General features: G+C 49.4%; 1 protein-coding gene across 1 annotated transcript in view; it reads left to right on the top strand.

Annotated features, from left to right (window-relative positions):
* The first annotated feature begins 1,774 nt into the window (after window positions 1-1,774).
* SYT17 (synaptotagmin 17) overlaps window positions 1,775-17,074 on the top strand; it is a 28,084-nt gene continuing 12,784 nt past the window's right edge. The window contains exons 1-6 of the mRNA XM_044433674.1: window positions 1,775-1,820; window positions 3,347-3,369; window positions 5,813-5,961; window positions 9,178-9,329; window positions 10,723-11,342; window positions 15,947-16,067. Coding sequence (XP_044289609.1) covers window positions 1,775-1,820; window positions 3,347-3,369; window positions 5,813-5,961; window positions 9,178-9,329; window positions 10,723-11,342; window positions 15,947-16,067 — 1,111 coding nt within the window. The remainder of the gene's footprint in view (window positions 1,821-3,346; window positions 3,370-5,812; window positions 5,962-9,177; window positions 9,330-10,722; window positions 11,343-15,946; window positions 16,068-17,074) is intronic.

Here is a 17,074-nt window from a genome sequence, read left to right on the forward strand (position 1 = left end):
CTTTGGAAAACACACGATCTGAAAATCCTACTTTTCTCAGACGTGTTTTCGATGTGCTTTGGAACACAGATCTTGTTTTAGTTTCTTAACAGTGGTTAGCCCAATCCACTGCAACTGGATAAGCATTTTCTGTCTCTGCCAAATACAAGACCTTCTGCAGCCCAGATGGAAGGGAGCTTCCAGTGCCTGGCCAAGACCGTCCTTAGAGGAAGGATTAATTTTTCAATAAGTAATCAGATGTGTAGGTTGAACAGTTTTGGACATAATTCTTTGAAGCAGCCCTGGGGATTCTAGTCCCCCATCATGACTCATGCATTGAATTACCTGTAACATCTACATCCATTTATAATGTCAGTGCTGTTCCTATGTTGGGAAGACTTGCTGAGGTATAGATTTGCGTCATGGGATCATGCAGCGTTCAGCTGCAAACGTCTGGCCACATACAAGGAAGATGGTTGGATGAATTGGCTGTGAATTTGGACAACAGACTCACAGGGTAGGCACAGTAACGACGCTCTGTTTCCATGCTTGGGCGCATGCATTTTTCACGCCATGCTTCCTTTTAACTGAGCAAGAGACTGGGAAGCAAGACACGGCTGAGGTAAGGTCAGCCCTGACCACGAAGAGGGGGCAGCGACTGCCTTAAGGGACAAATTAGACTTGCTGTGGCAGCTATTGGTGCTTGTTCCCAAGTCTGCCTGTTTTTCTGGGTGGTTTACAAAAGTGCATCACATCAAAACAATGCAATATAATACTCTGTCATAAAAGCAAAGCAGCATTAACTGGATTTAAAATAGTTGAAACATGCTGTAAAATGACTCTATTATTTATTATTATGAAATTAAATTTCTATACCGCTACTTGGTCATAAAAGGCTCTCGGGCTGGTTCACAAAATACACTAATGCAATATTCAAAATATGGTAGAATGCCGTGCAAAACAAGGTGCAAAATGAGACAAAATCAGAACAGCTACTGGAGGGAATAAATGCAACCATTCGCAGAATTTGCAAGATTTCTAAAGCAATAGCAGTGAGACAAAGAATTAGGGTTAGGGAATTGGTTGTGATCATGTACCCGACGCCCACAAGCCACCCACCCACCTGGCCAACCGCCGGTCTCTCAGGCCCAGCCAGGCAGCAACTGGGCATCAGATGGGCCCCAACAGGTGGAGCCCTTTGGCCAGGGTGGAAGGTCTCTGGGGGAATCCTTCAGGCCCCTCAAATTTTCCTGTAGAAGGAAACTCACCTGGAGTGGTTGAGCACCTGAAAGCTGAGTTAATCTTGAAAGGCTTCAGCAGAAAGGGCTGCCTTTATTTGGTGCTGGAAAGATGGCAAGTTTGGTGCTGGGGGCCGCAGCAGGGAGGTTGTTCCAAAGATGTGGGGCCACCACAGAGAAAGCCCTCCCTCTTGTTGCCGTCCTTGGGCCTCCTCGGAGCTGGCGCTCAGGGGACGGCCCGCAGTTGAGTGTAGCGTTGGAGTGGATCCGGGTGGCGTGCAGAAGGCATTGGAGGAATTTTGCCATCGTCATCTTTGCATCTGCCAAGGAGAGGGAAGTAATTCTTCCGGGAACAGCACCGATTCTTTCCTCTCCCCCATTTCTTAATGCCGTTCAGTTTTGTCATTAAAGTCCTTACCTTTTCTTGTGATGCATTTATTGCAGTTGTGCTCAGTCGGATCCCTTCCCTCGTTCTTGCTCATCTTTTATTGAAGCCCCCTGGCCTTTCTGTGGCTTTTGATGGCAGTGAGAGCTAGGGAAAACCTTCACCCGAGACCATGATGAGCAGCTTTCTGTCAGAGAAGGCAGTGCTGAAAGGAGCAGGCAAGCCATTAATCCGACTGGTAGGAAGCCAGAGAAGTTCAGGTGCTGGAGTGGGGAGGACACATCTCCTGCTCTACTCCTGGAGTAGCCGTTGCAGATTGATTCGGACTGTGAACACCAGTGCAAGAATGAGAGTAGATAGTGGCTTGGAGAACTGTATCCTCCTTCCATGGTTCTTTTCCTGCTTTTGCTCCCTTCCAATCTGGAATTGCAGTGGATTTAATTGGCATTGCTACTATGAGCTGTACACAAGATAGTCAGTGCTGTGAAAGCGAAAAATATGTTTGCAGCACAAAAACGACACACGCGATACCACACATGCACGCAACACTTGTTGGTTGCGTAAGTATTTCTCTCCCAAGTCAGTACGTGGCAGAAGCGTCTCTGGCCAGCCAGGGCAGCTGTGCCTCTGCTTGGGTTGGTCTGCATCTGCTTCGTACATCCAGACCCTGCCACATTTGCCCATTCTTCCTGGCAAAACTGCTCCAGTTCTGATGGAGTGGGAAGAATCGGTGAGCAGAAACCTTGGAGTCCTGCAGTTTTTTCCTAAACTGAAAGCCCCAAATGGTGAAATCTTTCCTCGGGCGAGTTCCTTTAGCCACCTTCTAATTTTGCTTGCTGTTTTCTGCATCCTTTCAGCTCTAAAATATTCACAGTGGGGAGTTTGGGGTTCATATCTCAACTTGCTTGTGAAACTGACGAGGTGGCTTTGGGCCTGCTAGTCTCCTTCAGTCTAGCCTACTTTGCAGGGCTGTTGTGATGATAAGCGTGATGAAGAACCCTTTCCTTTAAAGAAGGATGCGATCATTTCTGTGTGGGGAGGAGTGGATTGAGTGGAGGCTTCTGCTCATGGAGGGATTCCCTTGTATCCAGCCCTATGTATGCTTACTGGGAAGTTGTATTTCTTTCCATGGTAACCTGTATTCAAGTACAGAACAAGTACAGTTTCGCGCCTGAAGGCTCCCCACTCCGCTGTGCCCCCAAACTGGGTGGTGCAGCAATCCAAAAAGGCCAGCTTTGCTTGTTTCACTGCTAACCACATTTAAGCAGCAAATGCAGTTTGTTTTGCCCTACACAAGTGGAAATCTGCTCCGATTGGCTTCCACAAATTTGGAGGTTGGGGAAAATGCCAAAAAGGTCAAAGACCATGTGCCTGACCATGGCTTGCTCACCCCTCCCTGCTTCCTGGGAGTAAAACTTGGACACGGTAAGTTTATTGCAAGCCAGCTCTGACTTGCACAGAGGGGTGTTTGGGTAGGGAGAGCTCTTTTGCAAAGGGATAAAAATAACCTATTGGGGAAAGTGCACAGAAGCAATTGATTCTCCCCTAGAGATCTTTTCACCTTCTGCAAAATATGTAGAACAATCAGAGCTGAAAATAGCTCCGTTTTGCTAGAAATCAAAGCCGTGGCTTGGTGCTGGGAGGGCAGGTTTTTTGGAGTCAGTACAGCTTTGCTAAACTGGTCTTGTTTTTTGTTTTGTTTTTAAATTTTCTACCCCTTTGCTTCATCATGGATATCTAAAAGGGCAGTTGGAACCAATAAATGAGGTGAGTTAATCTGATGATTCATTCTGTCTCCTGCCTCTCTCTCAGTCATGCTTTTTAGTGTACTCGTCTGGCTTTGTCTATCTCTGCTTTCTACATTTTCCAATATGCACAGTCTCTTCATGAGTAAAAGCCGTGCAGATTCAGCATGGGTATTTTATGTTTAAAGTTTGAATTGTACAAATTGCCTTTGCTTATATATCAGTGACTGGCTAATTGTGGCCAGTTCTGTGGAATATGTGGTACTGGGGATCTAGATCCAAAGGGAACTTCAAATTTTATTAAAAAGGTTACTAGTTCTCATTTTTTTGTGCGAGGGGGAAGAGTATCAACATGTGCCAAGAGGTCACCACAAGTTCTGTTGGGATCGTGCTGCGTGTGATCAGGAGTGCCAGAACAGGGGGTATGGCAGTCTAGGACCTCGGAGGCTTCCAAAATATGGGACTGATCCTTTCTCGTTCTTTCAGAGTACTGTCCAATATACCAGAGCACAGGATGCAGCCATGGCCGTATGGGCCAATCCCCATTTGTTCGTTTGTTTATTTGATTTATATCTCACTTTTGTCTTACATCATTCCTCTCCTCCTGCTCACAGTCTTATCCCCATAACAACAACCACCCTGTGAGGTTGGTTGGGCTGAGAGCCTGTGACTGGCCCCAAGCCACCCAGCTGGCTCCCTGGTCAAGCGGGGACTGGAACCTGGGTCGCCCGAGTCCCAGCCCTGCACTTTACCCGCGGTGCCATGCTGGCTCCCACCTGAGGGAGGTGAGGCTATCCACTCCAAGGAAGGGTTTGAGTGGGAGGGAGCAGCTTTCAGAATGAAGCGAGCAGGGGTCCTTGGCTCACTGTCCGAGGGGCCGTGAGAGCCCAAACTCTCAGACGTTGAGATGGAAAAGGTGGAGGGCCTTCTCTCAAGGGCTGGTCCTCAGGCAAATGATGAGATTTACGGCTTCAGGAACGGGGTGTGGGAGAAGAGCCCCTGCAGCAGCCAGCCTGGGATGGTCCTTCACCCCCTAATGTGGAGGGACAGCGCTCCACTGGAGGGATGACGGGCAGAGAAGAGGATTTCCCGTCTCCGGAAGGGCCCTCCCCAGGGAAGGGGGCCCAGGCACACTCAGAAAGAGGGTTCTTAGAAGTCGTTGCTAGATTGGGTTCAGCAAACCAATCTGTACATGCCCAGAGACTCTTTTTGTTGGCTGTGCTTGCTGGAAGTACTCTGGAGAATAAAGAGCTTTTGCTAAAGAACAGTCCGTTGTTTTGGAAGCGGAGAGAGGAAACTGGGCACACCCTGGGCGGGTCAGCACCTCTCCCTTCCGAGGAGGCTCCATCGCCTTCGAAGGAGTCAGAAGACTCTCGCCCTGGAAGCTCCGACTGAGTCTGGGTCTCTGTGCCGCCGTCACAGGCCAGAGATGCGGAGGCAGTCAAGGCCCTTTCGTGGAAGAGGCTGGCCCTGCAGTTGAGCTGCAGCTCCGTTGGGGCACAGCCTGACGTTGCCCCTCGCCGAAGGAAGGCCCGGGTCATCTTGCTCCTGCCCAAGTCAGCTTTCTGCAGCCTGGACTCTCGCTTTGCATCCCCAAGTCACCCCTGGGATGCCCCCCCCCCATGAACATTTCCAAAACTGAGTTCGGCCCTTGAGCTAAAGGGTGTCCAGCATCCTTAATCAGCCTTCTCCAGCCTCGTACCCCCGGGTGCTTCGGAGCATAAGAGAACCGGCCCTGCCGTTAGGCACGGGGAAGTGGCTACTCCAGCAGCCGGTGCGCAGAGGGCAGAGAAGGTGGGGAGTGGCTCAGGATCTGCACTGTGGATGCCTCTCGGCCTGCGCTGCGCCTGCAGAATGAGCTCAGGGAGGCCACCCCCACACGGGCAGGGCCGAAGTAAGACTCATGGTGGGGTGGAGTGGTCAGGTGCTGGTCCGGGGACCTGGCAGATCTGGGCTCTAGTCCTGGGCTCGCCTACCGAGCTTCATGGCCAAATGGGACTGCAACCCAGCCCAGCTCTCACCTCCATCCCACAGTGGCTCTCCACTCTGGCTCATCAGGCTAGGCTGGGGTGCTGACCCTGGCTCAGGGAGGACAGTGGAGGGTGGCCTGCAAGCCATGGGGGGGGGTGCAGAGGCAGAAGAACAGGGCCCCCATCCCAGCTTATTGCAGCTTAAAGCTCTTGGTGCTAAGTACACTTCTGCTTCTGAGAGGGGACAAAAATGCAGAAAGGCCAAGAAACTACCCATAAGAGGTGGACATCTTCAGCTGTGTTAATAATTGCCCTCTTTCACATCAGTGGAATAGACATAATTCCCTGTCAATTGTGGTAGCCAGAATAGAGAGCAACACACAGGCGTGTACACACACACAAACCCAAGGCTTGTATATAAATTACAGCGGAGTATTTATTCTCGCCAGCGACCAACCCGTCGTAATTTTGCTTTCTGGTTTCCAACGGCCCCAGGGCCTGTTGTCTCGAATCTCAGATCTCTTGCTGTGCAGATGGACTTGCCGCAATTGTTGTGAGAAGTGTTACGACTGCAGCTGCTGCCAGTCGAGTGAAGATGAAGTGGAGATCCTGGGGCCGTTTCCAGCACAGATGCCTCCCTGGCTGTAAGTCTGGATGCTGCATTTAGGAGGGGTCTGTCTGTCTGTCTGTCTGTCTGTCTGTCTGTCTGTCTGTCTGTCTACCGTGCTTGCCTTGCTTATCAGCCAGGATTGGTGTTTTGATGGGCAGCTACCCATGATCCCTCCCTGCATTTTCAGAGAAACTGCTCCCTCAGAATTGCATCAGGGGGAGCAGGAAGCAAAGTTCAGCCAGGGTCTGAGGTGTCCCAGTTTGGATTGCTGTGGAAGGAGGAGGCCCTGGATTCCTTGTAATGCTGTATTTTGAAGGACTGCTATTTCTAAGAACAGTTAGGCCGGCAGAAATGAGAGGCAGGACCTTCTTACCAGTGGCCCCCTGCTTGGGGAACTCTTTTCCCACTGAGATTCAGCAAGCCTCCTCATAGGAAACCTTCCAGCAGGCCCTAAAGACATGCCTGCTTACCTTGGCCTATAATTGAGTTAGGACTCTCCTGGGTCTGTACACTTAGGGGGCTGCTTTGCCTTAACCATTCCTTACTGATCTTTTATTATGTGTTGTGGTTTTCAGAGCTTGGTTCTGTATCACCATGGAAGGATTTATCTTCTAAGCAAATGCAAAGCTTCCCTACAAGCTGCCCGTGTGGATGCAGCTCTGTTTATTAATGTATTTGCTACTTGTTTATCCTGCTTTCCCCCCAAAGCTGGCAAACAGGACTTTCTCTCCCTTTTATCCTCATCAAAACACTGTGAAATAGTTCGTGACTCAGCTAAAGTCCAAGCTTCTTGTCTGAATGAGAACTTCAACCCAGGTCTTCCCAGCCAAGCACTCTAACCACTACACCAGACTGTTGCCTCTCCCAGCATCTGAGTGCCAGGATAAAGCAGGGAGAGGCTGTCATGGCCCAAATTCAAGTCTTCTCAGTGAGGAAGATGTCCACTGAGAGTGACTCCAAAGAGGAACCTGCCCTTCTCCACTGGGACCCCTTGACTCAGATCATATGCCCCATTTACTGCTGTCCCCTCAGACCCCTCTGGTGATCAGGGAGACTTTGAGGAGCATTCTCCAACCCCCTTCTGGCTTCTCCAACCCTCATTCCCTGAAGAGAAGCCAGCAACTACAGAAAAGGACACTGGCCCTTTAACGGCCAGATGTGGCTTCAGTGGGTGGAGCTCCGGAAAGACTCATCCAGCCTGTCTATAAAAGTCTCATCATCTGCAGCTCAGTGCCTTGGGAGTGGACTCGGAGGGTTGCTCTCCATGGTCCTGAAACCAAGTCTGCAGCCCGGGCCTCTGGTGCTGTCCATGGTCCTGATTCTGTCCTGCTGGGCTCTGGTCCACCTGGCTTTCTCACCTTGTGCTTCCTTGCTGAGCTTTGCCCAGAGCATCTGATGGCCTATTGCATGGAGCAGGACAGAGCAAGATCTGAGCAGGAATGCAGGAAGCTGCCTCGTATTGTATGAGTCCATGGAGCCCCGTAGTCCAGTTTTGTCAACACTGACTGGCAGCAGCATTTCTCCAAGGATTCCAGCAGGCCCCTTTTCCAGCCCTACTGGGAAATACTGGGGGTTGAACCAGGAGGGCCTTCTGCGTGCAGAGCAACTGCCTTCTTGCTCCTGTGTCTAAAGCAGAGGGAGGGACTCTTGGTAGCAGTGCCACTGAGTAGCCCAGGAGAACCAGCAAGTGAAATCCAGACGCAGTTGAATGAATTCCCCACTTCTCCTCCTTTGTAGAACCACTGCAAGCTATCTTATTTTTCAAGCCCCTTGATGACTCTCTGTGCCGAACAAGCAAAGCTTCATCATTTTATAAATAAATGGAGAGCTAGAGTCAGACTCAAGCTTTGAAAAATAATTTCATCTCCAACATCCAATAAGGAGTTGAAAGATCTCTCTCTCCCTCTATCCCTCTCTCCCTCCCTCCCTCCCTCTCTCTCCCCTTCCTTCCTTCCTTCCTTTGCTCCGTTGTACAATGTTGACAACTTGTCTGTCTTGCTGTGGCAAATCTAATTATGTTGACTTAGCACACATGGCAACAACACCTTCTGTCATTTTCTCTCCAGTATTTGCTTTCCTGCCTCATTGAGAATGAATGAATGAATCTCACACAAAGAGCAGCGTTGATGGCTCCTTGGTTCTGCAGGTTATGAAACACGAGACATGGATGTTTTAACAAAGTGTGCTCTGTGAGATTAAGCTGAAGCTGCAACTTGTGACTTCTTTGGGGTGACCCTGATTAAACAGAGAAACTGAGCTCATCTGAACTCATCTATACCTCATAATCTAGACTCAAACAATATCCATCAATACACTGTGATAAGCTTTCATTATACAGGCATTTTTTAGTCTGAGTTTTGTATGTAAACTACTCAGGGTACAACCCTTTGGCCTCCCAAAGCTATTGGCTTGCCCAGCAAGTGATCCATGACTACTGCCGCTATTATTATGAGCTAGTTTGCAATAAGAATGGCAAGCTAGTGTGCTGCCATGGCGAGACAGTTCAGCTGGGACTCGGGAAAGCCTGACTCTAGACCCCACTTGGCCATGGGTGAGTTGAGGCTGGTCCTGGACTCTCAGGCCAACCTACCCCACAAGGGTGTTGTGGCGTGGGTTAGAGACTGTGTAAGCCACATCAGTTCCTTGCAAGCAGAAAGAAGTTTCATAATGATCAAAATAATAAATCTACGTGCAGATCTGTGGTCTAAATCATGAGGCGCAGAGAAAGGGAGTGAACTCTCAAAGTATTACCTGAGGGAGTGCTTACGTCCATATATGCCCGCCCGCCCCTTGAAATCAGCGGGAGAGGCCCTTCTCCGGGAACCCTCCGTGAAGGAAATTAGGAGGGTAAGTACCCGGAGGAGGGCTTTCTCTGCGGTGGCGCCCAATCTATGGAATGCGCTCCCCAGAGAGGTCTGCCTGGCACCGCCGTCATTTGTTTTTCGGTGCCAGGCGAAGACCTTTTTATTCAAACGTTATTTTCATTGTGAATATTATTTATTTTATTCTTTGGCCAGGGTGACTTAATTTATACTGTTAAATTATATTGTTTTACATTATGTTATTTATGTATGATTGTGAGCCGCCCCAAGGCTTCGGCGAATGGGGCGGCATAGAAGCTCCCTAAATAAGTAAGTAAGTAAGTAAGTATCAGAAATACTTCCACATGGATAGATTAATTCACTGGTGGAGAAAGCAACTGACAGAGGGTGGCGGACGGTGCGATTCCAAGATACTTTCTCTTCTTCAGGGCCACAAATCGAAGCAGTGACAAAGATGGTGACTCTGACAACGTGACGGCAAGTGAGCCACCTCCGACACCACGGAACGTGTCACCAGACCGGAGACGGTCATCCTCTGATACCGCCCGATCCACGAACAGCCTCTCAAGACGCATTTCAAGTATGGCTTCCGTTGGCAGGCCTGCCAGTAATGGGGCATCTTGTGGGGCTGTGGTGGTAGATGGGGAAGGGGTGGGGCTCGGTGGTGTCTTTTGTCTCATGGGGGAACAAACGGTGAGATTTCCGAAGCCAAGTGGAAAAGAGCTGCTCCCTCGTGCCTCTCTCCAGAAACCCTGCGAAGAAAACTCTGAAATATTTGCTTGCTTCATGTATGCGATGTGGTTGAAAGAACTGACTTTGTCTAGCCCAGAGGAGAACGGGCAGAGAGGGTGACACCTTCAGGGCTTGGAGGACTGTTCTTCTGGAAGGACCAAAGACTTGCTATCTCCTGTCCAGGAGGTCGGGGCTCGATCTGATGGGCTGCGGTTCTATGGAGGCAATTTGGTTGAGCGTTAGGAGGAAATTCTTAGTAGGAGTTGCAGCTCTACCATGCAGTTCAGCATTGAGAGGGGTGGTGGAGGCCTGTGGTTTGGATTTGCTTCCTGGAATCCTACACTATGTTGGGGGTTGGACTAGATGTCCTAAAAGACCCCCTCTTGCTTTGTGGGTACACTTGTGTGCTGCATTTGGGCATGCATGCACTGGCAGAGTTAAAAACGCCCAAGAGGATGTGCAAAGAAAAGCCACAGGTAAAGTTGTGAAGGTTTGGAATAGCACCCAGGGAAACCATGCTAGCCCCCCGCTCCCCTCCTTTTTCAGCCTTCTCATTTCTGGCTGGAAGGCCTAGGGTGACACTTCTGCACAGCCCCATTTGTCCTCTGGGATACCTGTGAATGAGCCCGATAATGATGGAGCTGGCTGGGTCTTCCTCAGGCTTGCGTTCTAAGAAATAGGTGCCACCCCTGAAAAGGCTCTGTTTTGTTTAGCCACCTAGCATGCTACTCCCAGTGCAGAGATACAAAGGAAGGCCTCAGAAGTTAACACAAGGAGGACGGTATGCCTCTTGGCAGGGAGGCCTTGATCCCAGAATAGTTTGTTTTAAAGGTCAAAACAAATGCTTCAAATTGAGCCTCAGTTGCAGATCAACTGGGTGCCAGTGAGGTTTACCCAAAATCAGAGTAAAATCAAAGTGCTTGTATACCAACATCACCGCCAGGTGTAAATCCATACATAGGCCAAATGACATCATCTCTGCACTTCCAGGAGCTTTGGGGGAAATTTGCAGAAATGGAAAAGCAACTCTGTAGGGGGAAAAAGCCCGGAAGGCAGAAAACCTCTGAACAGCTCAGAATGACCTGAAGCATCATGCAGAAGGACCTGGCTGGCGGGACAGGAGCAGTTGCACTGCAGCCTTTTCTTGCAGATCCTCCTTGCTTTGCTCGTTTGATGGATGAAACAGGGCAGGGGTTGACTTTGAGCCGCTTCAGGATTTCTTCTTTGTCCCCCTTGTACAGGTCTAGAACTGAAGTGGCCGACTTCTCCACTCGTGGACATTAAACCGATTGAGTTTGGCATGTTAGGAGCCAAGAAGGAAATTGTCCAGCCAAGTATCCTGAGGAAAACCTATACCCCTGATGACTATTTTAGGAAATTTGAGCCGAGGCTGTATTCCCTCGACTCCAATAGCGATGACATGGACTCCTTGACAGATGAGGAAATAGTTGCGAAGTACCAGCTGGGCATGCTGCATTTTAGCACCCAGTATGACCTGTTGCACAATTACCTCATTGTCCGGGTAATTGAGGCGAAGGACCTGCCTCCCCCAATTTCCTACGATGGCTCAAGGCAGGATATGGCCCATTCCAATCCGTACGTGAAGATCTGCCTCCTGCCGGACCAGAAGAACTCCAAGCAGACGGGAGTCAAGCGCAAGACCCAAAACCCTGTGTTTGAGGAGCGCTACACCTTCGAGATCCCCTTCTTGGAAGCCCAGAGGCGGACTCTGCTCTTGACCATAGTGGATTTTGACAAATTCTCCCGCCACTGTGTCATCGGGAAGGTGTCGATGCCATTGAGTGATGTGGACCTGGTGAAGGGTGGACACTGGTGGAAGGCCCTGGTCCCCAGCTCTCAGGTAAAGCTTTCTTTATGTCAGGGATGCGAAAGTGCCCCCAGGTCATAGGCTGAATGGCAGTTTGGAGCAGCTCTCTGAATGGATGTTCTCGTGGTGGGCGGGACCAACAGCAAAGGAGTAGGGCAAAATTTACCTGCACATTTTAGCTTTGGCTGCCAGGAACTAAGTCTTAGGAAAGGCATGGGCACCTTTGAGAATGGTGAAAAAATTAGGCAAACATCAGGAAACCATCAAACATTCAAGGGTTGCGGTAAAGGCAGGGGATGGGGTGTCTGACCTCTACTGGACCCCTAGAGGGCCAGATTTGGGCCCCAGCCCTGAGTTTCTGCACCCCTGCTTTTACACATTTACCATGAATGCTGCTCTTCTTGGAGACCTCGGTTAGTTGACTTTTCTCCCCTTCATAACTGCAGTTTAACCTGGACTCAATAGATCAGTCAAGCTGGGTTTGGGGCAAGTTCTCCTTTTTCAACAGCTTAGTAAGTTCCAACCAATTTCTGCACTGGATTGCAATATGTCTGGGCTGCACAAACCCTTGTGTGTAGTTTCAATTTTTTTTTCTTTTGAAAGTAAAAATGTTTGTGCCACTTTTCAAAGGCACACATCTTTGCAAGCCATTTTCCTCCTGCATAAAGTGAATTTCTGCATGTTTCCCCATGAGGATACAGTACGGGAAAGGCATTATTTCAACTGTATCGGTTTATTTGCACTTGCTTTGTCAAAGGTTCCCATTTTTGTATGTGTTCTTTATGTTGCCAAACTGCAATGCACACTTGGAAAGTATGAATTTTGTCAGCTGATCACATTCCACTGGTTCTGGTTCAAGAAGTATGAATTTGATGAATTAACAGTGATATGGAAATGGAAAGACTGTCTTCTGCATTCTGTATAAGGCATAAGGAACAGGATGTCTTATACACTGGAATACAGAGTCCCATCACTGTATACCTGTGCCAGGTAACCAGGAACTTTTGGAGCAATGCAGAACCAGTAACGAGGGCCAAGAGCAGCAGCTGGTGTGGCTTTAGAGGCTGAGCGACATATCAAAGTCTCCAGTTCCAATCCTGCCTCTGCCGTGAAGCCACCACCTGGTGGCTTAGGCAAGCGGTGCTTTTCCGACTCAGTCTCCCCATCTGCAGAATGGGAGAATAATATGCTCTTACAGATTTCCTGTATGCTTAATGCATCCTGAAATCACAATATCAGAGCTGGGGAACGTGGAACCTTTGGATGTTGCTGGATTCCAGCTCCCATCGTTTGCAGCAAGCATGGTCAGTGGTAACGAATGACGGCCATTGTGGTCCCATGACATCTGGGGGCACACAATTCCCACCTCTGTGCTGTGGAAAGACTAAGCATTGTTGTTCATCGTCTGTCCTCACAGCTTATCACTTTACAGTTAGTTGGGTTGCGATGGTGTAAGAGCCCAGCTTGGCCACTTGGCTTCAGTAGGTGGAGGCTGTCGTTGTACGTTCTTGACTTCATTTGTTCTGCTGCTGACATTATGTGGTAATTTTTTCTCGGTTTCAGGGCTGCTGTGGGCCTTGAGGGAATTTCCTTGGTAAATTGAGAGAGTTGGAGGTGTATGTTATTTATGGGCATGACACAGAAGGGCCTTTTCTGCTCGTTGGAGAGACAGAACTGGCAAAGGGGACTGGCTCTTGCATTCCACAATCACATCCTTGCACAGACCGCTCCTTTACGCATGAAAACGTTTGCCTTAGACTCGGTCCTCCTATGTGCTAGCTTGCATAAATTATATATATAAATTTGAAAATAACATGCAGGCAGCAGGATGCAGTCCTGTATTTGAGTTATTTTATTGCTGTACAGTTGACTAATCTGTGGTCCCTCCAGATGTTCTTGAATTTCATTGGCCTCAGCCAGCTTGGGGAGGGATGATGGGAGCTGTGGTACAAGAAGATTTGGAGGGCTACTGGTGGCCCACCTTGGGCTATGGAATTTGGTAAACACTGTGACGTTACTGCCATGAACAAAACATTGGCTGCATTCCATTGATGGCAGACAAAGAACATTTGATCTGGTCCAAACAGTCATCCAAGGACCGTTGGATGGAATGTCCTCGCTGGAAGGACAGCATGGTTTGTACAAGCTGGAAGAGCAGACTGCAAGAGAACGGATAGCAGAGGCAACGATGAGGGGAAGGAACGCATCACATACAGTGCTAATTCCAGAGAGTGGCGCTTAGGATACCCCAGTCTTGAAAGCATGCGTCCCACTCTCATGGATAGGATTCATTGCCATCGGATGGGATCCAGATTAGGCACCCTCTGGGCTAAGTCAGAGCAGCAGTGGAAGTGGTCTAGCCGATTTTGGAACGGTCAGCAAATGCTCCTGGCTGTGATCCATTTTTGTTGATATCTGGGAGAGGAGATGTTGGCAGAAGTTCGCCAGCTGTTGTTCTTTCCTTATCCCTCTGGAAAATGTGACTTTTAACATCAATTAAAATAGGATAATAAGCACAGCGACCCTGTTACATACATAAGGAAGCTGTGCATCTCCGGATACCATGAGATGGCCGCTCCATCCCCCAGCTGCCATTATCCTCAACCATTGGCCATGCTGGAGTTGGAGCCCCAGCAGCATCTGGAGGCCAAAGGGGCCCCCACCCCACTGCAGTGCTTGCCCCATTTTGAGCATGACCGCTTTTCCTGCTGCAGTTAACCAGTCCTCTGTGAAGCCCACGTTCAGTGGGTTTCCCGAGCCCTTCCTCACATCTCGGCTTTCCGAAAATCAGGGCTGCAGACAATCCCATCTCGGTATTGTTACTGTGTAAGCATTATGCATGGGGGGAGTGTAGGCTGGGTGTGGAACATGGGTCCCAAGGAAGTGTCGTCCACTAGCTATTGTCTTCTGCCTCCCTCTCACAGTGTGCACCGCTTCTGGAGGTGGCCATGGCCACCCGTTGCTCGTCTGTGGAGCTGTTGCGCTTCCCAGCTCGATTCCATGCCCAAGGCTCAGCTTGGGTCCCCGTAGCTCCTTGAGGCGCGTCAGGGAAGGCGTGGCGTAGAGCCACCTTTGGGCAAAAGGTGATAAAGCCCTTGAAAGTCATCAAGTATCTTCCCCCCTTGGGAAAGACAGGAAGACGACTTTCTGGAGCCAAGCTTCAGGATGTTGGCGATTTCACCACTGCCGCATCGTTCTCTACCAGTGGGAAGGATGAGTAGGGTGTGAGGATGCAGAGCAGGGGAGGTTAGGACAGTAGGTTGGGGAAGGAGCAGGTGAAGTCACGGGCCAGAGGGGACTGCGCCCCAGATGCATCTGGTCCACGGCCAGAGTCTCCAGCTCCTGCAGACGTTCATCCAGAAGAGCTTCTCCCAACCTGGTGCTCACTTGAGACTTCAACACTCACTGCCCACATCTATTGGGCCACATCTGGCTTGGAGTTGCCATCTGGCCACATCTGGAAGGCTCCTCGTCGGTGGCAGGGAGGCTGCCCCAGAGCAAGTAGGTCACCCATTTGCCCTGGTCTCCTTTTTTGGCCAAAATGCGATGCCAGGTAATCATAACACCATGAACTGCTCCTGACGCAGATTCACCTGTGGCAGAAAGCAGCATCCAAACAGAATCCAAACCGATGAACAGGGCAAATCAGCTTAGCTTGTTCCAGTGAAGGGAACAAATCTGAGCTGCTCAGGTCTGCTTTGAAATCAAACATAAATAAAGGTAGCAAAATTAAAATTAGGCCAGGATTCTCTGGTCTCGCATTTCTAGGGGTCCTCAATTTGTTCTGGCGGGGGAGAGTGGCAATTGTCTGGCAGACACCTGCCGGACGTAGGCCTGCAGAGCGGTGTTTGTTTTCGTTCCTTGAGGCCACGATGGGATGGCTTGTTTTAATTTCAGGTGGCTGCGGCTGCTGCAGACTTGTGCTTGCTTCTGCATGTCCATGACGTGAACTTGCACACTTGTAAATATATGGATTTTTAGTCTACAAAGGTGCTAATTTTTCTGTGCCAAGAAAAATTACTCCTGCTCAGAGCACGAAGCAGGACTCCCAATGAGGCAGAACGGCTGCTTGGTATTTGCAGCAGGGCCTGGCAGGAACGGTGACCCTGGTAGCCGCATTTCCTCCTCACTCCACCAGGGGCTGCATGGTCACATTCTTCTGGGGCATTGTGGGAAAATAAAATGGGGGCTGCCATTTTATTTTCTACAGTGCCCTTATACAATGCAAGATCCTGAAGGCAGCAGAAGTTGGCTCTTCTGACACTTTTGTTGGCTATCCACAAAATAAATCTCTTTGTCTTTTGTTTAAATGGAGAAAATAATTAAAAGAATGTGAAGAATGAAACAGATGGAAGCTAGAAGCTAGAAACAAATGAAAACCTGAATGTGTCACTAGATGAGCGTATCTTTTCATAACAAAAAGAAACAGAATGGTGAACCAGTATGAATTTCCTTCACCCTGCGTCGTGGCCACTGTCGTTCTTGAGAGGGGTATGTGACGACGGAAGCAACCCTTCTAGGCATCTATTACAGCTCCTTCTCTTCAAGGAAACTTTCCGTGGTTGAAGGTGAACTTGGACTTTCCCCTTCGTTAAACAACAAACCCGTTTATAGCTTTTGATCCACTTCTGTTGTAGAACGAAGTTGAACTGGGCGAACTCTTGCTGTCGCTGAACTACCTTCCCAGCGCAGGAAGACTGAACGTGGACATTGTCAGAGCAAAGCAGCTGCTTCAGACGGATATGAGCCAAGGCTCAGGTACAGCCGTGTGCTTTTGCTGAAATGACTGTGGTGCGTAGCTTGAGATGCTCTGTCCCTAGGTGGAGGCGCGCATGGTGAGAGATGTGCTGTGCATGCTTGCAGATGTGCAGAGTCGGCGATGGGCCGTATGCCGCTTGGGAGACATTATTCATAGAGAGATGTGCATCATTGGAGATGCACATCAAGGACACGCTGGCCACGCACCAGTTTGGAGGTGTGCTGTGCATGGATGGAGGAGTGCAAAGTGGGTGGCTTGCTGCATGTGGCTAAAAGTGTACAAATACCAAACCAAATCAATTTACCCGGTCATTCGAGAGAAAGGATGAACGACCGTGTGCAAATTTGCACTGTGTACCCATTTAATTCATAGCACCATCATGACTGCAGGATTAAGACAGATTTTGCTTTTGCTGCCTGGATGATAAGCATGGGAATAAACATGGTTTCATTCTACCAAGGAATAATAAATATTTAAAGTAAAAGGTAAAGTAAGATGAGTATCTGTAACCAGCTCCATGCCTGGCCATCCCCTGTCTGTGAGATGTTTTAAAAATACAGAGGATGCTGTGACGGCCAGTTCACCACTGACCTGGGGATATGTGTCGCTGTTCTGTCACCTGTGGGCCTTTGGATGATGCTTTGGGCTCACCTGGGCTGTGGAGCTGCGGTTCCCCTTGCCTCCAGGCCGGGAGCCCCCCTGTGCTGCTTCCTGCATCTCCAGAGCCTTTCCCACCCACAGAGCTGTGACCCTCTCCATCCCTTATCCCAGTCTACCAAGCCGAGGAAGTGTGCTGGGCTCCACCTGGGAAGCTGCCCCTTATGCCTTGGGATGGGCGGAGCCTGGGAGGGGTGACCTGCCCCCGGCAGAATAAAGGCCTCCATTCAGTTCCAGACTTCCTTTAAGTTAATTAATTTAATAAAATATTTTTATCCCATCTTTCACTAAACATCTCGGGACGGTTTGCAAAATATAAAATCAGCACCAATAAAAATACAGTTCATGA

Source organism: Varanus komodoensis, unplaced genomic scaffold (assembly GCF_004798865.1).
Source record: "Varanus komodoensis strain SLA01 unplaced genomic scaffold, ASM479886v1 scaffold26, whole genome shotgun sequence".
Taxonomy (NCBI): domain Eukaryota; kingdom Metazoa; phylum Chordata; class Lepidosauria; order Squamata; family Varanidae; genus Varanus; species Varanus komodoensis.